Below are 24745 nucleotides of genomic sequence, written 5' to 3' on the forward strand. Positions count from 1 at the left end.
ACCTTGGCCGGGCCGAAAGGGGCGGGGGGCCCGCGGCTGTCACCCCTCTGCTGTCACCCCTCCTCTGTCACCCACAACTCCAGCCCTGCCTGCCGTGTACCCCCAGGTGTTTCTCCCCCAGCCTTGTGGTGTTCCCACTGTCCTACAACTTCCCCTATGAGCCAAAGGATGGGGCACCTCAACACCCTGCACCGGGCAGGGAGCATTTCCAGGCACCCCCAAAACCCCCCCAGCCTGTCTCCAGGACAGTGTCTTCAGGACAGCTGGTGGTGCCAGGCCCTGGCACAGGTTGGGCACGTTGCTGCTGTTGTGGGGAGCAGAGCTGGCCCTGTCCCCCGTCGCAGCAGGGCACCCTGGTGCCCAGAAGGATTTCTGGGTGCTCAGGAGGGAGAGCTGCCAGGGGAATGAATGGCACAGGCAGGAGAGGGGCCGTGTTTTCATCATTCTTCAAATCTGAGTTAATGGGTGGGCTTGGCCAACCAGCCCCAGGGAACCTGCACCCTCTGGGTCTTCAGGGGTTAAATCAACACACCACAAATTGAGGAAGAAGATTAGGGCATAAGTGACCCTACTAAATTCCTCGTGATCCCAAGCCATGGGAAAATGGGGTGAGGCAGTGTGAGTCACCTTGGAGAGGAGCAGCAGAAGGGGACACAGTCAGGAGGGTGAGACCACCGGCTGCCAAGGAACAGCACTGTGAATCCTGCCGGGATCTGCCAAGGCAAGTGCCAGGATGAACAGGAGAGAGATGAAGAGGAGGGTGGGCTCAGCAGAGCGTAGTGGTAAAGTGCCTATGGATACACTTGGATACAGCTCGGGTGTTACTCTGCACCTCCCTGGAAGAGGCTCAGTGAGGAAATAGTCTGTTAACATCATTGTTACCAGCCTAGATAGTTTTTGCTGTCATAATTTGTTACTGGTCATCCAAAGAGGACCCATCACAGTGCGGGGATCTGGGTTTCCAGAGTTTTGCTGCTGGCCCATGCTGGCTTGCTGCTGTGGACTGTTGATAAAGGTGTTGTTCTGACACTGACACCAACAGCAAAACTGGGTTTGGTTTCTCTGGTCGAGGTGGTTTCTGTGAGGTGCAGCTGCTCGTGCTATAGAGGACTTTATATTAATTATAAATTCATTTATGTAATCTGGCTTTTCATACACATTTTGTGCACAGTTGCTCACAAATATTTCACCTCTCTTGAGCTGCAGAAAACAGATCTGTTGTGATTTCAGGTCTTGGCTTGCTAACGATGGACAGCACTTCTTCCCCTTCACCCTTCTCTGCCAGCTGTCCCACGGAGCAGCCTGAGAACGCCACTGACCATGACTACTACTCTGGCCTCCAGAAGACCATGCACATCCTCTCCATGGTGGTGTACAGCATCTCCTGTTTGCTGGGGGTAACAGGGAACGGCCTCGTCATTTGGATTGCAGGCTTCAAGATGAAGAAGACGGTGAATTCCGTCTGGTTCCTCAACCTGGCCATAGCTGACTTCATCTTTACCTTTTTCCTGCCCCTCAGTATCGCCTACACCGCCCTGGGCTTCCACTGGCCATTTGGGAAGCTCCTGTGCAAGCTGAACAGCACCATCGCCTTCCTCAACATGTTTGCCAGCGTCTTCCTCCTGACGGTCATCAGCGTTGACCGCTGCGTTTCTGTGGCCTTTCCTGTCTGGTCTCACAACCGCAGGAGCCCGGAGCTGGCGGCCAGGATCGCGCTGGGGACGTGGGTCCTGGCTGTCCTGCTCAGCTCCCCGTACCTCGTCTTTCGGGACACTGTGGTCAGTTCCAGGAACGTCACCAGCTGTTACAATAATTTTGCGCTGTCTGATGATTACACGTCCGAGGCAACGCGCAGGCTGTGGAGGGTGCGGCACAAAGCGATGATCATCACGCGATTCTTGTGTGGGTTCCTCATCCCCTTCGTGGTGATTCTCATCTGCTACAGCGTCGTGGCTGTCAAGCTGAAAAGAAGGCAGTTGGCCAACTCTGCAAAGCCCTACAGAATCATCATTGCAGTCACAGTCTCGTTTTTCCTCTGTTATTTTCCATATCATGTTTTCTCCTTGCTGGAAATATCCAAAAACTCTTCCAGCCATGAGATGAAACTGGCGCTTTACATAGGGATCCCCTTGGTTTCCAGCCTTGCTTTCTTCAACAGCTGCATCAACCCCATCCTGTACGTCTTTGTGGGGCCAGATTTCAAGGAGAAGTTTCGCCAGTCCATCCTGTCAACCTTTGAAGGGGCCTTTAGCGAGGAGTCGGTCCTGGGCAGCCTGACCAGCCGGCGAAAGTCCAGGTCTGCTTCGGAAGTAGAGATCCCGAGGGTCTGAGCAGGTGCTGGTGTGGAAGGGGCCTTTCTTTTCTCTACAATTTCCCTCATTTCAGAACTCAGATCATGGGACTGGGGACTGTGAAGGGCTGCACTTGCTAACGAGGTGTGATTTCGTGTTTTGGAGGTATCTCGAATATGCTGTGATTTAACATGCAATGGGAATGGAAGAACTCTCTGGAGCTGCAGCAAGGTGGGTCAAAGTAGCGGCATTTTACTCCTTGTGCCTTTTGACTCTTGTTTATGGAGCCTTTAGAAAGAAAGTTAAATGCAATGGCTGTATGTATAGGGAATGGAACAGTGAGTAAGACACTCATCTTTTCTCTCCTCAAGCAGGACAAATCAGTGGTCGTGCTGCTGTTACTCAGATTTGATTTGATGTACAGCATAACTATTTCTGAGCAATGCTCTGTGTTTGTCATGTTTGCAGCCCTTAAATAGCAGAGATCTGATAGTTTGTGCTGTTGGTGAATTAATATTAACCCCTAATAAACTTGTGTAAAACATACCCAGCCTGTTGTGTCACCTGTGGGATAAAATACTTGATCCAACCTGACTGAGCAGGTTCGTCTTTGGTAACAGAACAAGTAGATAAAAAGATTAAATATCTAGAATTTGGAAACAAACCACTGGTATTAGCAGCAGGTCTATGAGTGAGGCAGACAGGACATGACCTGGGTGTGAGGACTTGCCTGGGGCACATGGATCTGATTGCCAGACTGTGGTTATGGTTTATTGTTGAGTTTCAGACCTTTGGGTACATTTGAAAACCAGAATTGGGAGGAGAAAGAAGAAAAAGTGACTGAGCTGAGTCTGGTCATGCTTCATGTTTGCAAACTGCCCAGGATGAAGAAGGTGGGGACTTTCTTACAGGCTTCATAAGCCTCTGGAACTCTTATATTTTTGTGAGCAGAAAATGTTGGCCACATAACAGACAGCACTGAAGTGTCGTCATTCCCAGCCCATCCTTGGCAGCTGAGAGAGCAGTCACTGTATCACACCTCCCTCTCCTGCCCTACCCAATTTACCTGTAAATTAGTCCAATCTACCAGTTGTCCTGTCAGAAACCTGCCTTGGAGCCTCCCCACTCTGCTAGCTGGAAAATCCCTGACTCCCAGCCGGAATGTAGGAATTTACACGTAGCTCACAGCTCTGCATGGATGACGTTACGAGTGAGCGCTGTCACTCCAACATGCTGGGGATTAATTATGAGCCTGCTGGGCCATGCAGTATTGAATGAAGGTCGTGATCCTAAAGGCACACATGCACTTAACCTCACATTCATGCACAAACCCGCTGAGAACAGGGAATGGAACATGACCATCATCTGTCAAGCTTGAGTGAACAGAGAGATTTTAACCTTTGCCACAAATTGCTGCCTGTCATGCAGATAAAACTGCAATGTTTGCTATGCAGCATGTAACTCTGGGGCTATTTACTTGCTCCTGGAGGTAAACTACAGCATCGATTGCCATGTCAAGGTTGTGCAGACCCACGTTTGCTCTTTCTGGTTTTCCTTATCTGTTTGCAGAGTCCACGTAATTGTGACAAGAGTCTCTGTGAGTGTTGGACCAAGGCTTCAGACTCCTGTCTTGCCTCTCTCCTCAGTCATGGCAGCCTTGAAGGTCACGAGTTGAAGTGTTGACCCGGTTTGTGGTAGGAAAGAAAACAATTTTCCAGGTCTTTTGGAGATCCAAGGTGGCTACAGATTCCCATGGGACAACATGATTTAAGTGAAGCAGAGCATCTGGATGACCTAAGGAATTACCCCTGGAAAAGCCATTGGTAATGGAGCAGGATGAGCTTGAGACAGAGATGGATTTGTCATCTTGAGTCTGATCCCTGCCCTTTGTGCAATGGGAAACCGTGCTGACAGCAAGACAGGCCAGGCTGCCAAGGGATTGCTTCCAAGATAAATCTCCCATTGTATCAAGTTCCCTCATGTTCAGACTATCTCATTATCACAGGGATAATTGTCAGTCTCTCATTCCCAACTAGGAGGCAGTTCATTCTCTCTGATATTTCCACTTGCCATATGCTTATCTAGAAAAGCTTGAAGGAAAAAAGGGGGAAATCCTTTCCAACAGGCAATCGGAGGAGGCTGAACGGCTGCTTTGTCAGCTGTGCCCCGCTCTGACGCAGCTTTGCTGTCAATGCTCTTTCAGATGCCGTGGGATGAGCGGAACAGCCTGAACCTCCCAGTATTTGCAGTCATTGAGAAAGGTGCTGAACCCGCTGCCCTGCTGGTGTGAGGTCTCATTGGTCCTGCAGAGGGGCCGATCCAACAGCCCCGCTCCTACAAACAGCGGGCTGGGATGGGCAGAGCCACCGGGGTGTTCAGGGTCCAGGCACTGAGGTGTGTGTGGCCCAGGCTATGCTGAGAGAACAAGCAAGCTTTTAGCAAGAATTTAAGTCAGAGATCTCACCAGGAGTAGCTGTTGCTGCCTTGCTTTGGAGGAGAGACTGTTGCAGGTGACTCTAGCTGGGAGAAGCTGCAGAGATGTCAGGGAGGAAACCAGGCAAGGAGGACGTGGCAAGCGGTAACAAAAGAGGAGAAAGCATTTTCTCCCTGGCACCTGGATGGCAGCAGGGAGGTAAAAACTGGGTTCAGAATAGTTACAAGGAAAGAGGAAGGAATGGGAGCTAAGACAGCCTTGAAAGTACCAGCAGCAGGCTAGTGAATGCAAATGAATGGGAGGGACACTGCAGCAGGTGAGGAAATCCTCATTAAGGAGAGCTTAATGAGACAGTAAAAGCCTCTGGGAAGCCTCACAGTCCTCACACCTCTTCTCTGGTGAGACTTCCCTGGTGAGTAAAATTTTTAAGTATCCTGCTCTTGAACTTGGGTAATTGACTTGTTTGATGAGGTCAAAGACAGTGCAGGGGTCTGAGAGCAGAGTCTCTTCCAGAGCTTGCTGAAATCAGGCGGGAAATAATCCAGGGAGTTAGAGGAGAGGTTCTGGTAGAAAGCTTCTCTGTGAAGGAGATGCTGGTAATGGTATCAGTAAGTGGGGTAGGCTGAAGAGACCTGGGTAAGGCTCAGCCTTTTTTTGGTGTAGCAGCTGGGTGAGGGTCCCACTCCCAGCACGGGCATTAATCTGCTCTTGCTGATCCAGGGCTGCTCCTGCTTGGCACCAAACTGGGGAGGACACAGGCTACTCTTTGCTGGTTGCCCTTTGCTGCTTCCCTGCACCTCTCCCAGCTCCTGCTTAGCGTAAGGGCCAAGGCTGGTACCAAATCTTTCTTTGCGCCTTGCAGCTGTGCAGGCAAAGCACAGGAGCTGCTCTTGTACACTGAGTTCTGCTTTCATCTGCAAAGTGTCTCTCCAGTGACCGAGTCAAGCCCTTGCTGTGCCCACTGGATGCCTGCACAGGGCATGGTGCCTGTGTGCTCTCTGGAGAGGAGGTGCAGCTTAGTGAGGCAAATGGCAAATCATGCTGGGACCCAGCCGGTAGGACAAAGAGGAACAGAGCACTAATTAGTGTTTGTCACGGACTGTGTAGCTGTTCAAATTCCTAAAATGACACGATTTCACTGTCCAGTCCAACCAATTTTGCCTAAAGGCCATTCAAAGGGCAAACCACACCCATAAACATCAGGTGATGGACGTGAACAGGATGTTCCACAGACTGTGCAGGACAGAGCTGCCCATGCACAGCAAAGCAGAGGGAATCTGTGAACCAAACAGGAGGCTCCACTGCTGGGTTTTGTTTCAGGGCAGTGTTTGTCCAAACCCTTGCCCTGATATCCAGCTCGAGCCACCTCTCTGTGCAGGACCTGTCACACTGCAGGTATTCCACAAACCTCATCTCCTTGTTGGGAGGCTGGGTGGAGATAACCCCGTGTCTGTGCTGGAGCTGATGCAGCAGATCTGTTAAACATTACAGACTAACCAGGAACTGGGAGAGCAGCTGGAAACAGGAAAAAAAGCCCTGAACTCAGGGCTCCTTCAGTCAGAGCTTTGTGACTCAGGGGAAACAAGCCTGTGACAAATGAGTCTGTGCCTGTTTCCCACACACAGCCAAGCAGTAATATTTGATAAAGCAATGAGTGCTGTTTACTGCCACAGCCCTTCAAGAAGGGAAGATGTGTTCCCTGCTCCAGGACCCTTATTAAAGCACTTTGCTTCCCAGACATGGGGAATGCTATTTCCAGATCACTCCCAAGATATGATAAAATTGCATCTCCTTCCATCAATTCCAGAATGCATTTGTAGTTGTTTTGAGTTCTGCCTCCCTAGCTGCCTATCAAGGCAGAATCTTCTGGAAATTTGACACAGTTGTCGCCCAGGCAATAAAGCTGAAGGTAGGGGAGCAGGGAGGTGATGGCTTTTGGTCTGTGTTCAGTGTGAAGGTGTGCTGCAGAACCTCCCTGCAGGCTGTGTAGAGTAGAAGATGTTTTGGGGATGCCTTTATTTGTTGGGAGAGACCAAACCTACCCACAGAGCTCTGTCAGGATGAAATCAGAGCGTTTCTTTGGTGCACCATGTCTGATAATTCTCACTGTCTGCTGGTTTGGTAGGTGAGCTTTAATACCCACTTTTTTTTTTTTTTTTTTTAAACAGAAACTACTCCAAACAAACAAACAAAAGTCAACATGGCTGAGCAGTGATGGATGGAGTTCAGGAGCCAGGATGACAGCAGCATTTATCTTCTCTCAGGTGATGGATGCAGGCTGTCGTTCAGCCCAGTGCTGGATGAGCAGTGCCCTTCACCTTGGCTGGACTAGGTGTGGTGTGGGGGGAGTTTTTTTTTTGCACATCTCTGCTTGCCAGGGTCACATCTGGATTAAGAACAATAAACCTCTGTGAGCCAGTGTTCACACCCAGCAAATTTTCAGAATTCCTTAGATGGCTGCTAATTGAATCATTGCAAACGAAATAAAATCCATGTGCTCATCTTGGAGCAACTGTTTGTTGAACTCCTAGTGTTTGGATAGAGTATTGTCAAATTAACAAATCCCTTTCCCTTGGGAGCTGAGATTTAAACTGGTATTCCTCTGGTCAGGAAGACAGAGGTGGGGAAGGAATTAATCTTTTTTCTCTAAGAAAACAAAGGCAGTAGCCTTATAAAAAAGGGATCGGAAGACAGGATCATTTAGTTCCCGGTCCTGTGGTTTGCTTAAGCAACGTCAGGAATTTGGGGCAGCACAAATCAAACAGTCAGCAAATTCTGAGTGCCCTGGGGTATTGAAAAATGCTTCTGGGGAAGGCTGCTAATTGCATTATGGGTCAGTGCTTCACCATGTGTTGTTTCTGGTTGTTCTGTGTTAAACTGTTCTGTCACACCAGCCTGTAGCAGAATCCTGCAAGGGAGACTGATGCTAAGAGAAATCTCTGCTGCTCTGTGAAGAGACCAACAAAAAGTTCACCCTCCTTCCTTTTTGCCCTGAAAGCCTTGAAACAAAACAAAACAAAACCTGCTTGGGTCAATGATCCTGAACCAACTGTGTGGAAGCAACCAGCCTGGAAGCAGAAAAACATGGACTGGGGATGGCGAGGGACGGGACTATTCCCTTCCACCTCAGTAATTTGGAAGGGGATGTAGGAAAGGCAGAGGATCACTGCAGCACCTAAGAGGCTGATGGCCTCTCTGTTCACATATTTCTAACAGATGTCCTGGCTTTGTGAGCCTGCAAGTGGAGTGCTCAACATCTGCTCCACGGCTCCACGTTAAACGGCTTCTTCTTCCCCAGCTCTGATTCTGCTGAATAAAAATCAAAAAAGGAGACGACCAAGTCTTGGAATGCAAGAAGCAAATGTGGAATCTGGGGAAAACACTGGCCTGTGAATATTTAAAGTATAAAATGCAGCTTGTAGTGGCAGAAACATGGTTTCAAGCTATGAATTTAATGTTGTGCCTTTGCAGGCATGCTTGGTGAGCTGGTCTGTGGCTTTTCCTCTTTTACGTTAAGGCCATCATGGACAGAAATATCTGCTGGGATGATCAGCCTTGCTCCAGTGCACCCTTCAGTCTAGGAATAATCAAATTTAATTGCTTTGTATGAGAAAAGCTGCAGCAGAAACTACCTGATTTGTATCTTTATGCTAAAATTCTGATCCATAAAATGCTGTTCAGCTTGGGTGTACTGAGAAGTGTAATTTAAAACAGGTTGTAGCTGTGCAGTCTGGGGAAAAAACATGGTGTTTGGGTTTTGTATTTAAAAGAGGGATGTGTGTCTGTGTGGGATGACTATAACTTCCTCAAAGCAGTTTTGTCATGGGTGTCTTGGGATAAAGCTTTTTTTTTCTTTTTAAACATGGTGACTGAAATAAGAGTCTCATTTCAGATGTAAAGAGAATCTTTGTGCAGTTCAATCAATCTACGTGGCAAGGAAAGTCTTGAGAGGACTCTGGATAAACGTGTGCTTTTGACAAGGAACTGAGAGGCCACTGATAGTTTCTGTTCTTAATTTACTTTGCAGAAATGTCTCTTTTTCTATAAACACTTTGCTGATGGCCAAGGCCAGATGGCAGCGCGGTGTCCGGCAGGGATGGAGATGCCCAGAGCTTCCTCTCTGCTGGGAATGCAGATGTGAGCTCCAAAATAATGGCACCCTGTGGACATCACCACGTTATTCCACATGGATTTTGCACCACGGGTAATTTTTGGTGTGGGGGCAGCTGAATTGTGGTGTTGGGGTTCCCCCATCATCCCAGTTGGTGACTCAGATCTGTACTTCTCTTTTTCAGTAAAGGACAACAAGGCTCAGGACGGGTCTAGAAAAAAATGTATTTTATAAGGAATGGCTGAGCTGGGTTGTTTACTCTGGAGGATACTCAAGGGCTCTTAATGAACTCCCTGAAAAGATGTTGTAGTGAGGAGCGGGCTGGTCTTGGAAATGGCCTTAAGATGAGACATGGGAGATTCAGATTAGATACCAGGAAAATTCTTGTATTGTCCGTGTGGTCAGGCATTGGAACAGGTACCCACGGGAGGTGGCGGAGTCACCATCCCTGGAGGTGTTGGAAGAGGCATCCACATCTGGCGATGCGGTTTCGTGGTACTGCTGGGTTGACGGTCGGACTGGATGATCCTGACGGTCTCCTCCAACACTGCCGATTCTAAAATTCTAAGATTCTGTGACTCCAAGACGCCGTCCCGGCACCCACAACCCCGGCGGGCGGAGGGTGAAGATGGCGGCGGCCGGGTCCCCTCAGCGCGGCGGGGGGGAAAGGAGGGGGGGGGGGCGTCGCCTCGGGCCCGCCCCGCCCGCCCGCGCTCCCTCCCTCACGCCCCGCCGCCATCTTGCCCGTGGAGCACCGGAGGGGCTGAGCTCCGCCGCCGCCTCTGCCTCTCCCCCTCCTTCCCCTCCGGCCGGGCCGCCTTCTCCCGGGGCCGGGGGGCCGGAGCCGGCAGGTAAGGCCTTCAGCGAGGGGCACTCCCGCCCGCTCAGCCCAGTTCAGCCGGCTGTGTGAGGGCAGGACATCCCCCTTCCCCGCATGGGGTTCCGACGCTTGAGGAATGGGCTACGTCGCCCTCCCCTCAGGGGATGGAGACCCTCTCGTGGGCGGCCCCTTTTCGGGGTTGCTCGGGCTCCCCGCAAGTCCCACAGGTGAGGGGCAGCGGCGTGGGGCTGCGGCGTGCCCGGGCCGCTCTCGGGGCGGAGGGATGGGATCCACGGGGACCTCGGGGCCTCTGTAACCCACCTGGAGCATCTGAAGGACTGGTAGGGAGGTGTGGGCTGGAAAGGTCTGTTAGCCCAGGGGGATCGGCGAGTGTGGAGGGACGGGAAAATTCCCTATGGGGAGATTGATGAGGATGCGGCTTCCCTCCATCCCATTCCTTAGTACCATGGTTATTCCATCCAGGTATTCCTGCCTGTGTTGCTTCCTGTGTGGACATGCTCAGTTCATGGAAGCATAAAGCCATGTGTGCCCAGTAATTCTTGTGCTCATCATGATGTGTCTGTGTAATTGTGTGCAGCCCAAAAGCAAAGGCAGGAGTTTGTCCTGCAGCCTGTTCTGTGCTGCTTGTGTTCAACCTTGGAAGGCTGGCCCACCTCAAACCAGAAGGTTATGGTCCCATGTACCCCTGTGGAGTCGTGTCTTTGCACATTTAATAAAGTTTTGTGAGCTTGCTTTCATCCCAACGCCTGTCTGAAGGTTGATATATCCATATTACTCTTGCAATGCAACTTCCCTGCCCAAACGCACCATAGCCCACTTGTAGCTGCTGAGGTACACAAGCAAGTCCTTGACCTGTAGTTACATGAAGAGCTGTGTTCACTGTTGCTTGTAAATACATCAATTTATTGTGCTGTAAAGTGCACCCTCAGCAATAGCTGGGAGCCAACAACTCATCTTTTCAGATCTCTTAAGGCTCCTTATTTCCCTAATCTACGGAAACAAGGAACACACACAATTGGACAAAAATATGCCTTCTATGAATGCTTTTAGTAGCATGGAAAGTTGCCTCCGTGCTGTTCCCATCCAGGCACACAAGCAGGGTGCTCTCAGGTGCTCTTCTGAGACCTAAACATTTCAGGTCTGTGCTTGCTCTGGTGGAGCTGAGATGGATCTTGAACACCACCATGAATATTTGATGGGTGATGGCCATTAGTTGACAGCTGGGAGTTGTAGGGAGTGAGTGAGCAGCAGAGCAGAGAAACACTAGCTAAGAAATGGGGTTTTATTTAGGTATTTAATTTGAGAGGGATACAGGTCTTGCTTTGGGGGTATGGAGGTACCTTCTGTTTCTAGCGCAATGAAACATTCAGACATTCTGGGGGTAGAAGTTCTTGCTGTTTGTGCTCTGTCTGTGCAGAGTTTGGGAGTTCTGATGACAGGCAGGTTTTCATTCACGGCAGTTGAGCAGAGCTCAGACTTGCACCAACAGATTTGTTGTTAGGAAGTTCCTGACTTGACTTTGGCTCTTCACAAGAGTGAATTGGGTTCCTCTGACAAAGTTAAATTGAGCTAGACTGTCTGGTTGTAAAGGAGGTGTGAAGCAGTTGCATTACAGACCTCGCCAGCTGTTCCTGTAAATACAAAACTCTTCTTTTTCTTTTAGTTGTTGTTTTGGAGTACTTAATAGTTGATACATCATCAGCTTTTTCTAACCAATTACACATGACTATTAGATAATCCTGTTTCTCAGCAGGCAGATGTTTACCAGGAAAGAAGTTACTGATTTAGCTGTAACTTCTGTTTACTTTGGTTTAAATTATGCCACTCGTATTTCATATTTCCAGTCTCCTACGTAATGCTGAAATGGGTGGTGGAGGGTTGGACTATTTATGCAGCTGAAGTGAAGTGCAGCAGGATTTTGAGTTGAATGCTGCTTCAATCTATGCTGGTCAAAGGGATCATTTTTTTCCTTTTATTTGACTAAAATTTATAGTAGAAGTAACCATGAAAATATGATTTACAAAGAATAATAAAAAGATGGAATTCCATCAAATCCTTGGTGAGATTAGTGGTTTGTGCCTATATTTGAAACAAAAAACAAATGATACTGATTTCCTCCTGATATTTTTCTCCTGTTTTCACAGGTGAAATATTGCTTTCAAAGAATGACAACAGCTGCTTCAGCAAGTGGATTTGCTGTGCAAGAGGTCATTATTTACAGCTGCCAGCTTTATTGAATTCTTCCTTACATTTCACCCTTATTTGTAAGTTTATAAGTTACTGCAAAGTAGTGAAAAAAGACTCAGCTATGGAAATAGACTCTTCTCGCCAGGGCCCAGGAGCTCTTTTTAGCTCAGTTCTACCCCTGACTGTCTTTGTGATTTTGGAAAAATCAATGAACATTGCACAGTTCTGGAAAATGAACTGGACAAGCTGATGGAAAAAAGTATCAGTGTTACTGGATGATTGCCTGAGGAAAACAGTTAAAAAGGAAAAAAACCTTGGTGCTAGAGGGTTGTCTTGGGGAATCTTTGAAACACTGTAGGGAAGCTATTAAAGTGGGGTAACAGATTTTAAGAATGCTGGAATATCCAGGGTTCTGGGAGACTCACTTTCTAAACAGAAAATGTGTCATGTTTTGTTTTGTTTTGTTTCTTAACATGGATTTAAATGATCTTTGATCTCTTGCAGTCTTTTAGAAGTGGCAGAACAACTTAGGGTTGATGTTTTGTGTGCCATCTACTGAAATTGGGGCCATCATGAATATCACCAAGGGTGGGCTGGTGCTGTTCTCAGCTAATTCCAATCCCTCATGCATGGAGCTGTCCAGGAGGATTGCTGAGTAAGTAAAGCCTGCAGGGAATCTTGGGGTTATTCTGGTGGGATTTGTTTTACTGGACACCTGATTTCCCTATTTAAAGAAAGTTACATGGGAAAACTGCCATGATTTGCAAGAATATGGAGTGTGCTCTATTGGAGAGTGTGTTTTAACAGCTCAATAATGGAGTAACTTGTGTTTGAATTGTTCTGTGGCAGGTTGTGATTGGCTGCAGCATTTTATAGGAAACACGTGGCATAATTAATGTTTGCATAATGTTAAATCATCACAGCAGAAGTTTTTACTCCTTGTAGTGTATTTTTAGGCAGGAAAGCTACATCCCTTCTGCTCTCTGTATATTTTGGATGGGAACATTTCTTAAGCTTAAATCCATGAATAGCTTCTGCAGAACTTTTAGGACTTAAGTACATTTTTACTGTGCCATTCAGGATGCATGATGGGAATATTAAGACAGGATGGATTTCTTCCAGAAGCTTATTTACCCAAATTTGGGTGTGATAGGAAGAGAACAGGGAGTACAAAGGAATTCAGGATACATGTGGAAAGAATCTGGGCCTGAGTGCACAGCATACTCTGGTCTCCTTTTTGTAGTGATGGGGTCTAGCTAATGCTGACAAGGAATAAATACAGCAGATATTATTCTTCCATTGCCCATAAAATAGTGTTTGCTACTCTTTCCTCTTCACTCCACATTGACTTTTTTCTATAGAGAAGAATAATTTAAAAGCAGATTTTTTAAGTATTGTGCACATGTATGTTGCCACATGTGTGTATATATTTATATGTAGGGCAGGAAATACATTAAAAATTATAAAATGTTACATGATTTAGTATTCCAGAGTTTTTTTCTCCTGCAGCTTGTTCTGAGCTTGACTGGAAAATAAGCTTGGCATAGTCTGCAGTGCAGCTTTTGGAAATTGTAGGTGCTTTTTAAAGAAATGTTCACTGTAATTACTGGTTTTATGGTTAGGGATTTTGTTTCCTTGGTTTTCTCCCACAGAATGCAGCCTTTTCAGTAACTGTTGCATTACATTTAGATTTGCTCTTCTTCTCCCCTTCTTGACTTATACCTTTTTTCTGATCCCACAGGCGCTTGGGAGTTGAGATGGGGAAGGTTCAGGTTTATCAAGAGCCAAACAGAGGTGAGCATTAAATTAACAAAATTGGAAATGTACCTGATTAAAATACTAATTTGAATGTATTGGTTCCCCTTTTCTTAGACTCTAAAAAGAATTTTGCTCTTGCAACTATTCCATATTTCTCTTCTTGGCAGAAACGCGAGTGCAGATTCAGGAGTCTGTGAGAGGAAAGGATGTATTTATCATCCAAACGGTTTCAAAGTGAGTAACTGCTTAAAGACCCTTTGCTAGCATTTGATGTGGGCTGTCCATAGGAATGCTTCTGGTTTTTATTTTTAATCACCTTTTATGTTTGTGATGCAGTGTAATAAGCTTAGATTAACTGGATAGAGGCTTTTCTTTGTGGTGCGTTTTTGATAGTGGTTTTGTTGGGTTTTTATATGTACACAAAGACAGCCTTGGCATAAGGTAGCTTCTCTGATTTTAATTTTTAGTGACTATAGCAATAAAACCTTCTCCATGGTCTCTGCATTCCTTCCCTAAGTGTATTCTTTTGCTTTTGTCAATCTCTTTAAATTCTTCTCTGCTCAGCTCCCTGTCTCTAGCACCATCACCAAGTTAAGATGTAGGAGGAACATTTCCTGGGTAATGTGTCCTGTGATTCAGAAATTCTTTAATTTTATGTGAAAAGGACTTTACAAATGTGAAGACATTTTTTTTTAATGGCAGCAGAAATGCAGGTCTTAGCTGATGACCAGTTCTCTAATATTGTGCCCTCTTCATCTCTGCTGGGTTTAAATACTTCGGTGAATACAGGATTTTTATGCACCAGCTACAGAAGCAGATGTTTCTCGTTGCAGGGATGTGAATACCACAATCATGGAGCTCCTGATCATGGTGTATGCGTGTAAAACCTCCTGTGCCAAAAGCATTATTGGAGTGGTTCCTTACTTCCCCTACAGCAAACAGTGCAAGATGAGGAAAAGGGGCTCCATTGTCTCCAAATTGCTGGCCTCCATGATGTGCAAAGCTGGTAAGAATGTGGCTGTCCTTAAATAATCAGAGCGAAGGGGGCTCCTGCTGTCAGCTTCCAGGTTTAGAGAGATCTGCACACAAATTTGGACTCTGTTTAAAAATAACTGCCAAGGTTTTAATGGGTTTAAAACCTATGTAAAAAGGAGAATGTAATTAGAAATGTTTCCAAATGATGAGTTCATAAAAAACCTAAATTTGATATGACCGTTTTACTTTGAGTTGTACTGAGCTGGTAAAATGAGTCTGCTGGGCTGAGCTGCTTTGGGCTGTGGTATTCACCTCTCATAATACCATCCTGGGCCTTTCTTACAGTCTGGAACAGTTGTGCCTTGTCATTTCTGTCTTGTTTTTTACTTGTTGGATAAATGCACTTTGTCCTTTACATTTGAGACCATGTGGGAGAATGAGATTATTCATTTTCACAGCCTTCAACACATTTTCTGCTTCTTTGCTTTCACTGCCATCCCTGGGAAAAAGCAGACAGTTACAACAAACTGTGTGATCTGGGTTGTTATTTTGAGGTTTCTGATTAGGAGCTTGGCCCATTTTTCAGGAATTCAGAACTAATGAGTGTGCCAGGGTCTTGCTGTGTGACATCGGACAAATCAGTGCTTCCATTTTGTCCCATGTCCAGTGGAGAAGGCTCTTGCCTGCCTCAGTGTGGCACTGCAGAGTCAGATATGTGCAGTGTTCTGAGGTTCTTTTAAAAAAATCCCTGTAGAAACCTTAAAACTCATTAATGCCAGTGTGCTTAAGAGGGACTGAAATTAATTTATTGTGTACTTTCACTTAGTGTTCTCATGCAGCTTAGAGATTTTCTGGACAGACTGCAGTGAAACTTAGAAAAATCAGGTGTCTGTTCTCTCTTACTTTCCTTGATGTGCTTTTCTGTATGTCATATTATTTTGTTTTAAAGGACTAACTCATCTTATTACCATGGATTTACATCAGAAGGAAATTCAGGGTTTCTTCAATATTCCAGTTGATAACTTGAGAGCATCCCCATTTTTACTGCAGTACATCCAAGAAGAGGTGAGGAAGGCCTGTTATTACAGTTGATATTTTTAATTATTTTTTTTTGTCATGTCTCAGGGCATCTGAAGCAAATCCCTCTGAAAAGATTAACTCTTCAAACTGAATTTTAAGAGGGGAAGGGTCATGTTGGGACAGCGAGTAGTGTTAGGACCTGTTGGTTCTTCTCTTCGCAGGTTTAACTTTTGCTTTCCTGAAGAGCTGATGTTTTCTTACCCATGCAGCAATGCTGTTTTTTTCTTAGATATATTCCCCTAACACTGAAAGAAAAAAAAGTATTTTCTTGCTCTTAATGTCCTCTTCCTTTCCTATTTCCAGTTTCCTTGACATTTATAGGCTGGGCTGCTTATGTGGGTATAAATTTAAATCCCATAAGAAGAAACACTTTGGAAGTTGTAAACTATGAGAGAGCCTATTGATTGTGCTCTGAAAGTCAGGCTGGTGGGTGGAAATCTCACCCACTGTTTGCTCAGACTGCGTGTCTTGACTTGAGGAGCTTAACTTGGGATATTCTGTGCCTCTGTTTCTCCATCTTATTTTTATAAGGGTTTTGAGAAGTGCTAATGGTAGATTCGCCTGTACAAAATGTGCAAATGATAATTGTAGGTATAAGATGCATGTTAAGCCTCTGACTAATGATAGTTTGGAATAAAGCAAGTGCTTTCTTCCTGGTGAGAGAAAAGGTTTAGCTCACTCTTGCTTTTGAATCTAAGCTATTTCTTTTTATAGAGATAGGAATGCCTCAGTTTAAAAAACAAAACACACCCCACCTCACCCCCTTAAAGAAACTTAAACCAACATGATTTTGTTATGACAGTGTTAAAATCTGTTTGGGGTATCAGTTACCATTTGAATTCCTCATTATCATTTCATTTGGTAATAGAGACAAAGACTCTATTGGCAGAACAAAATTCCAGGCTCTGGCTTTGCCACAGTCATTCATCTTGTGTTCCAGGAGAGAAGTATTGCACATTGTAAGCACTTCCTAACTTGAAAAAAAACCACCAAAGAACAAAAGTGGAAAACCAAATACACAGACACAAGACAAGTTTTGCCTTGATGTGTTGCTTGAAAGTGTGGTTTATGGTCAATTACACGATCATGGTCCAGATTTGGTCTTGAAGCACATTTTGATTCTGGAGCTTTTAATGGTTTACACAGGATTGTTGCAGCTTTGAGTCTGCTGTGCAGTCCAACAAATGACCATTTGTAGAGATCTGAAGTATGTGTAGAGAAGTTTTAAAAGATACTTTCAGTTCTTCATCCCTCTCTGCTCATCCATGAGGGGATTTTCTAAAACCAGAGTTAACTGAATGGATCTGATCATGGGATCTGTACTGGCAAATACCTTCACCAGCCAGATCATTTATCTGTGCTTCAAACTTTGATCCATTGCCACTCAGGGGGAATTCAGAATTCATCTCAAGTTCCTGGTGGCCACAACTTGCTGGATATCCTGTGCTGGGAGTGCCAGAGCTTTGAAAGCTGTGGAAATGGTGGGATGTACCGAGGAGCATGAAATGGAGTCCAGCTTAATAAGAATGAAGGTCACTTAAAAAACATTTCACTGAAAGTTAGGAGGATGAGGGCTTGTAGTTGTTCCCCGTTGGAAATTTATGCCTAGGTGTGAAGAGAATCACTTGCTGTTCTGGGATGAAGTCAGTCCAATCAGTGAAATCCCTGTGATACGAAAATAATTTGGTGTTTTCCTCTGTGTGCTTGGCAAATGTTGGATATTTTATGGCTTCTTTCCTTTACGCAGGTGTTAATCCCAGAGTGACATAGCCCTTTGTTACATGGATTTGTTGACACCTCAGTGTCTTTGGGATGACACTTCTGGCTTTCTAACTTCATTTTTGAAAAGCCGAGAACAAATTTGGTAATTTGGCAGGGGAAAAATGAGGCAATGGTGTCTGAACTAGATCAAAGCCTTTATTATGTCAAGTGACAGGTCCTGCCTTGTCCATGCCTTCCGTCATGTTAATCTTTGTAGCCTTGTATAACTCCGTGTTTGTAAAGGACAGAACATGCTGAATTCCCAGTTTATAGGTGGAGTTACTAACAGTGTGGATTGTTAATGTTGCCTGATGTCCTTAGAAAATTTCTTGCTTTCTGTTGGTTGAGCCCTTGCCCAAATTCAGAACTCCCTTTTTTTTCCCACCCCCATTCCAGGTAGAGCTTTTGAAAATAATCAGCCAGTGCAGTTTGTGTATTGTGGAAGAACTTGCTTTGCCTGTGTTTGCAGAAACCCCAAGTATTTCTGTGCTCTAGAATGGGTATTTGACATCTGACAAGGTGGTGAGCTGCATGACAGGGTGTCATCCCCACAAATCTCTGAATTCCATCCCTAACAGATCAAATTGCAGGTATTTGGTGATGAGTATTCCATCCCTTAACACTGGGATTCTGAGGACTGGACCTGCTCTGTAGGACTTTGCTTGGCTCAGGACAGACAGGTTCTCTTTAAGCTGCTCTCCATAGAGATCATCCCAGGATCATAACAGATAATAAATATATAATAAATAAATAGGTGATCATCCCAGGGCAGCACAGTGAAGGAAAAGTCTCTGTTTGCAAGGAGTGGGGTAAGATGAGATACCAGGAGAAGTGCAGTTGTAGTTGCTGTTGGAAAGGAGAACTGGAAGTGTGAATGGTGGAATGCTTGGGAAGTTACAAGCCAGATAAATCTGATGTAGAGTCACTGTTAGCAGGGAAAATGGACATGAGGGTAAGAAACTTTTGAGAGCTGGGGAGTAAAATGCTGGTTAAAGGGGGATCAGGAGCCTGGAGTGAAAAACCAGCATGAGAATGGGGCAGGGGCAGCAAACTCAGGAGCAGACTGTGTTGGGAAGCCTGAAGCACCTCTCAGACATCAGAGGGAAACACAGAGTTCCTGGTCTCATCCCTCTGGTGCTGTCAGCATTTGCAGCAGCATCTCCTCGTGCTGACCAGCGTGGGAGAGTTTGCAGCACTGTGAGACTGTGCCTCCAGGATCAGTGCAGTGACTGTGGAAGTTTTATGCCTTCTGATGGTCCATAGAAAGTCAGTATGAGGTGATGGAGAGGCGTGACTTTTCTTGGGGTGCTCTATATGACAATAGGAAGTTGTAAAATTCTGGGTTTTAGTGATTAAAGACAATTTGGGTTGAACAGGAAACTTTAATTTTGATGGTTTCCTGGTTTTTTTAACACTTGTGGGTGTAACCCTGATGTCCTAAAGCAGTCACTTCTCTGTTATCTCTACTATAAAATGGGCTTTATAAAAGGTACAGTTTGAAGTTAATATCTGAATTTTCTAAATACATGTTTTTACTGAGCTGTCAGTCCTGATCATGTACCATGGATTCTTGAGGTTGCTTTCATAGGTAAAATATTCGATGCTTAAAATTCTTCTGGCAAAATAAAGTTCTCTGATTCTTACTGAGTTTAAATCTGTCTAAAGATATGAAGTGGACATTGCTATCTGTTATTTACTACAGATACCAGACTACAGGAATGCTGTAATTGTGGCCAAATCTCCTGCGTCTGCAAAGAGGTGGGTAAGATCTGCTCTCTTGCCTTAGAGCAGGAAATCTCTGTCGGGATTTTCTTCTTAGGATCAAGTGAAGGACAAATACCCAATAATTAGAAGATGCAGCCTTCACCCCTCCCAGTTCTCCTCTGTCAGCTGTGTAGTTTTTACATCATCGCTGTAATCATAATAAATCTGAGAGTGAAAAAAAATATACAAAAGGATGTGGTAAATCAGTGCAGTGCTTATGATTAAGAAGGTTTTTAATCATGTTATATTTGTGTGCATTTACATTATAAAACTCCTGCTGTAAATGAGGAAAAGCAGCTGGGAGTATAATGCCATTAATCCAGATGACTTTCTTAACACTGGCATAATTAAGAACATGGCTGATCAGATCCTAAATACAGATGGTGAAATGGGGTTTGCTGTTTGAGATGATTGTGATTGTCAAATCTTTGGTGGTTGAATGACTGTTGTTAATCCATGAAGCTTTTTAGTTGACCATTCCTAAACTCTGGAATTACAATGCTGTCAGCAGGTGCTGTAAGAGCTGGATGATGGTTTAAGAGATGCTGTATTCGCTGTGGTGACAAACCAAGGGTTTGTTGAAAAGATATTTAGACTTCCATGCCAACAAATTGTGATACTCCATATTTTCCTTATTTTCTGTAACAAATCAGTTTTTGTCATCTTTTTCTCCAGCAGTACTTTTTGTGATTTCTTTTGTTTTGGCCAGGTAATTTTACATTTGTTTCTTTTCCATTTCTTTTCCACAGAGTATTGCCTCTTGGGTGGAGGCAAGTGTTTATTGCAGCATTTTAATGCTTATCCAGTAATTGTCAATGCCAGCAAAGAGACATGAGTTGCACATCATGCAGTGATTTATGGAGGAGAGGATCCCAGAACTCTATTGTTTAGCTTCTTCACATGTTCCTATGAGTATTTAAGGACAGTATTTGAAGAGTTACATTGTACTGGGAGAGGGATAATTGGATGTTTCAGCCTAATCCAGGCTGAAAACAATCTAGGAAAATACTTTTGATGAATGCCTGCTTGTGAAAAAGAACCCCTGTGTGGGGAAGTTCAGAATGCCTCTGTGGTTTCTGAGCTCACTGGAAAATTAATAAATCATTTGGCTGTTACTTTGAACTTTATTCAGTTTAATACTGCATTTTAAGGTAATTAATATGGTTTTATTGATAGGATTATTCCTGCTAAGTCATAACTCTTAATGTTTGTAATAATAATTATCTGTAATTTAATACTTGCAAAAACGTTATAACTGTATGATAACCACAGGGTGGAAGATTCTCCATTTTTAATTAACTGAGTGTCACAATGGGCAAATTATTCTCTGGACTTTGGATTGTTTGGATAGTGAAATAAGGCTTAAGGACAGAGGAGGTGATTCAGGCACAGGTCTGAGGTGCTGATGTTAGAGCAGAGTGAATCACTCTGGATGTGCTGGCCTTGCTTGGACCAGAGGAGGCTTGGATGGGTGGCTTAGGCAGGATCACAAACCCTTGGGTGTGCAAAGTAAGGTGGGATGGATGTGCTAATTTGTATTTGCTGCTTCCAATATCTGGGATGCAAATTCCTATTTTCCTGACTCTCTGCTTTTCCCACTCCCCCAACTAGCCTTACACTTCTTTACAGAAATTTCTAATTTTAGTTGAAGAAATGCTGCAGTGTGAAGGAACTTCATGTCAGCTAATTAAAATCCAAGCTGTTCAACTCCAAGTGTGGTTTGTCAGGCAGAATGATCATCTAGATCCCCTTTTCCATAAGGTATCTCAGGTTATGTGTCAGCAGGTCAGGGATATTGTCTTTATTTAGTAGTAAATAAATAGGTGAACACTTGTTTTCTCTTTTGATATGAGTAATTTTTTTCCTATTAAATGTAGACAATTCAGACATCAGGGCTGTTCTTGGTTACTGTTAGATGTGTCCTGCTAAAGCCTGGGATTCCAAGGATGCTGAAGTGTTATTTTCTACACTGGGAAGTGTATAAGGCTGGGAAGTGTTATTTTATTTTGGCTGTTGGGTGAAGCAGAAGGGAGTAGTCAGCATTTTGTGACTTGCAGCATTTATCCTGTTGCTTTAAGGCCCATATGGATGTTCTGAAAGTCATTCTAACTTTAACAAACCTGATAAAAACAAGATACTGAGGGGCAACTGATTTCTTCTGTGAATTCTCCTAAAATTTTTGGATCGTTTGACTTCCCTCTGAAACATTAGAAATAAAATGAAAATAGGTTAGGATTGTACACAGGTGAATTATTTTAAATTTAACCTTTTCCTGGGTTCTGTTAACCCTTCCCCTGCAGGGCACAGTCGTTTGCCGAGCGCTTGCGGTTGGGAATCGCTGTGATCCACGGGGAAGCTCAGGATGCTGAGTCTGACATGGTGGATGGTCGGCACTCCCCTCCTACAGCCAAATATGTAGCTGCTATCCACCCCAGCCTGGAGATCCCCAGTAAGTAAGTGTGTGTGGGAAGGTGTTACCTGGTGTTTTTGTGGGTTTAGGGATTTGGTTTGGCAGGCATGGACAGTCTAAAAGGAGCGGTTCTTCGCAGAGAAAAAAGAAAAAATACATCTTTCATAGTGGGGAGAATATGATTCCTTTTTGCTTGAATGTGGATATGACCTACAGCTGCACCTCCAAAACTGCAGGGCATAAACCCAGCGTGGCTGTCAATGGATGACTGAACTGGTTGTGTCTGCGAGCCGCTCTGTTTCTATGTTGAAATTAAGAATTAATTGAATTGGTAAAGAATTCAGGTATAAATTAATACAGTTAATATTTTAATTAAGCTTAAAAAATGATTTATGTATTAGAATCCTGCTGGTTTTCTCAGTAGTGCTGTTGAAATAGTTGCTGCTTCATGTCTCTAATAGTGATGACCCATCAGCCATTTCCATAGTTCAAATAAATTATATAAATTTCCTCTTTTCTTTCTCTTTTTTCTTTCTTTTCTTTCTTTCTTTTCTCTTTTAATCAGTGCTGATTCCCAAGGAAAAACCACCCATCACAGTTGTTGGAGATGTAGGAGGAAGAATAGCTATCATTGTGGTAAGTGAGATGGCATCAGTTCTCCTAAATCATATTAAACATGTTAAAGCTGCAGAAATCAAGTATCTGTTCCATATCAGCCACTAAACTTTGGTTGCTGGTGGACTTCTGGAGAGGATGGGGCAGCACTGAGTACACTCACAAAGCTGGCTGGGAGCTCTGAAGGGATCCACTCTGAAAGCAGCACTGGGACCTTGTTTCCATGAGCAGAGCAGGTGAAATTCAGTTCAGTGCTTACCTGAAGGGGTTCAGCTGCTGCATGCACACCACAGGAGGGGAGAGTCACCCTGTTCCTATTGGTGACTTTAGAAATGCCAGTGAAGCTGAAGTGATGGACGTGGACTAGTTGGGACAAGTCTGGAGGAGGCCACCAGGATGATCAGAGGGATGGAGCAGCTCTGCTGTGAGGGGAGGCTGAAAGCTTTTTTTTTCTGGATTGTTCAGCCTGGAAAAGAGAAGGATCTGGGGTGACCTAATTGTGGTTTTCCAGTACCTGGAGAGGGCCTGCAAGAAAGATGGAGAGAGACTATTTATAAGGGCCTGCAGTGACAGGACAAGGGGGAATGGCTTCAGACTTACAGGAAAGTAGGGTTAGATTGGATATAAGGAAGAGATTCTTCCCTATGAGGGCAGTTGTGGCTGCCCCATCCCTGGAAGCATTCAAGGCCAGGCTGTGTGGAACTCTGAGCAAAGGTCTAATGGCAGGGCTTGGAATGAGATGATCTTTAACGTCCCTTCCCAACCCAGGCCATTCCATGATTCCTTGATGCACTCATGATTTCTCTAAAGCAGAGTGTAATTTCTGGGCTTGTCAAGAAAAAAGAGCAATTTTCAGATAGTTTGGGGTTTGTTACACTTGGTAAAGCTGTGCTGCCAGTCAGATGTGCTCTGTTGGTTTGTCTGGTGTGGTGAACCCTTGGTGACTGGGATTTTGGCAGGATGACATCATAGATGATGTTGACAGCTTTCTGGCTGCAGCTGAGACCCTCAAGGAGAGAGGGGCCTACAAGATCTTTGTCATGGCCACCCACGGCCTGCTGTCCTCAGACGCTCCCCGGCTGATCGAGGAGTCTGCCATCGATGAAGTAAGTGTGGAATCTGAGCTCTGATCCAATGATTTGGGGCTTCTCTAAGCAAGCAGTTCTCTCCTGTTTTGATTATTGACACATATGTCAATAACCAGGTTCCTGGTTCAGGCTTTCTTACTCTGGAATTGTGTGGCTGGAATATTAGCATCCACATGTCTTTTAACTATAGCAGTGGGAAATGTGGGAAGTGGCAAGATGCTGGACACCTTTCCCTGCAGTGGGTGGGATATTTTTGTACCTCCTCTGGATTTGTCTGGCTGAATGAAAGGAAGGAGGGTCAGTGCCATTAGTATCCATGGATACATGAAACCTATGGCAACACATGGCTCTTCCAAAGATTGTGACCCTGGCAGTAATGTAAAACATTGTTTTGTCAGCCAGAGTGGTTTTGTGGGATCTGTGAAACTCCATTTCACATATGAAAGGTGGAAAACATAACAGAGCTACGTTTTCCTGATCACTTTTTCTTCCTATAGGTGGTTGTTACAAACACAATTCCACACGAAATACAAAAACTTCAGTGCCCCAAAATCAAGACTGTGGATATCAGCATGATCCTGTCAGAAGCCATTCGCAGGATCCACAATGGGGAGTCCATGTCGTACCTTTTCAGGAATATAGGAGTGGATGATTAAAGCTTCTCCCTCTAAAGAAGCACCCCGGGCCAAACTGGAAGCGAACAGAGAATGAGCTGTGAAGCATCGTGCTTACCTTAATATTTCCATTGAGCCACTTCTTGTTTTCTCTTGGTTTAAATATCAAGGTAGAACAGTTTTTAAGACCTGTTTGGTTGTTGTTTTTTTTCCCTTCGCAGGGGTTTTTTGGGGGGTTGGTGGGAATAAACGTTTTACAAAAAACTGTTCTAGTTGCTTTTAGGTTAGTTGCACTATACAGGATGGAAAAATCCCACAAAACACTTGAGGCAAGAATTTGGCTTCTAAATTAATCATTCCTTTTCCAAAGCTGCTTGCTACAAGTGCTTTAAATGATAACAAAATGAAGTGACTGTATAATATTTTCATTTTAAAAGCCAAAAAGGTCGTACTGTTGTATGCAGTTCAGTGATTTTGTAGGAGTGCTTTTATAGAAAAGCATATGGAATATGCACCTGTATTTATTTTCTGCAACAAAGAATAAAGACTTGTTTTGTGTGAGCTTTCTAAAAATGTTCATGTGCTGCTCCTTTATCTTCTAAACTGTGTCCTTAAATATGGCAGGTGGATGTCAGGGACTTGCTCAAACAATGGCACAGATTCCCAGAGAAGTTGTGGCTGCCCCTGGATCCCTGGAAGTGTCCAAAGCCAGGTTGGATGGGGTTGGAGCTGGCTGGGATTGGGGAAGGTGTCCTTGCCAGTGGCAGGGTTTTGGAATGAGATGATCCCTCCCAAACCAAACCATTCTATGATTCT

At 44.7% G+C, this 24745-nt stretch overlaps 2 protein-coding genes across 8 annotated transcripts; both read left to right on the plus strand.

The window, feature by feature from the left end:
- The first annotated feature begins 185 nt into the window (after positions 1–185).
- Positions 186–2798, plus strand: LOC102114484 (chemerin-like receptor 1). Of its 2 annotated transcripts, none has more exons than XM_088064098.1 (2): positions 186–288; positions 1231–2798. In XM_088064098.1, the coding sequence occupies exon 2, from the start codon at positions 1248–1250 to the stop codon at positions 2328–2330; it is 1083 nt and encodes a 360-aa protein (XP_087920224.1). In that variant the 5' UTR covers positions 186–288; positions 1231–1247; the 3' UTR covers positions 2331–2798. The 2 variants fall into 2 exon arrangements, with proteins under 2 accessions (XP_087920224.1, XP_005523123.1); XM_005523066.3 differs by lacking the exon at positions 186–288 and adding an exon at positions 654–721.
- A 1867-nt stretch (positions 2799–4665) lies between these two features.
- On the plus strand, positions 4666–24502 carry PRPSAP2 (phosphoribosyl pyrophosphate synthetase associated protein 2). 6 transcript variants are annotated; one of them, XM_014252695.2, is made up of 14 exons: positions 4666–5137; positions 6894–6989; positions 8753–8929; positions 11822–11941; positions 12369–12519; positions 13606–13658; positions 13790–13856; positions 14456–14628; positions 15547–15662; positions 19141–19196; positions 21503–21651; positions 22178–22248; positions 23187–23333; positions 23813–24502. In XM_014252695.2, the coding sequence occupies exons 5-14, from the start codon at positions 12401–12403 to the stop codon at positions 23969–23971; spliced, it is 1110 nt and encodes a 369-aa protein (XP_014108170.1). In that variant the 5' UTR covers positions 4666–5137; positions 6894–6989; positions 8753–8929; positions 11822–11941; positions 12369–12400; the 3' UTR covers positions 23972–24502. The 6 variants fall into 6 exon arrangements, with proteins under 6 accessions (XP_014108170.1, XP_087920010.1, XP_005523124.1 ...); XM_088063884.1 differs by lacking the exon at positions 8753–8929; XM_005523067.3 differs by lacking the exons at positions 4666–5137; positions 6894–6989; positions 8753–8929 and adding an exon at positions 9547–9687.
- Positions 24503–24745: the final 243 nt, after the last annotated feature.

This window comes from Pseudopodoces humilis, chromosome 18 (assembly GCF_049639895.1).
Source record: "Pseudopodoces humilis isolate 2021_Gansu_Grassland_sample_001 chromosome 18, ASM4963989v1, whole genome shotgun sequence".
Taxonomy (NCBI): Eukaryota; Metazoa; Chordata; class Aves; order Passeriformes; family Paridae; genus Pseudopodoces; species Pseudopodoces humilis.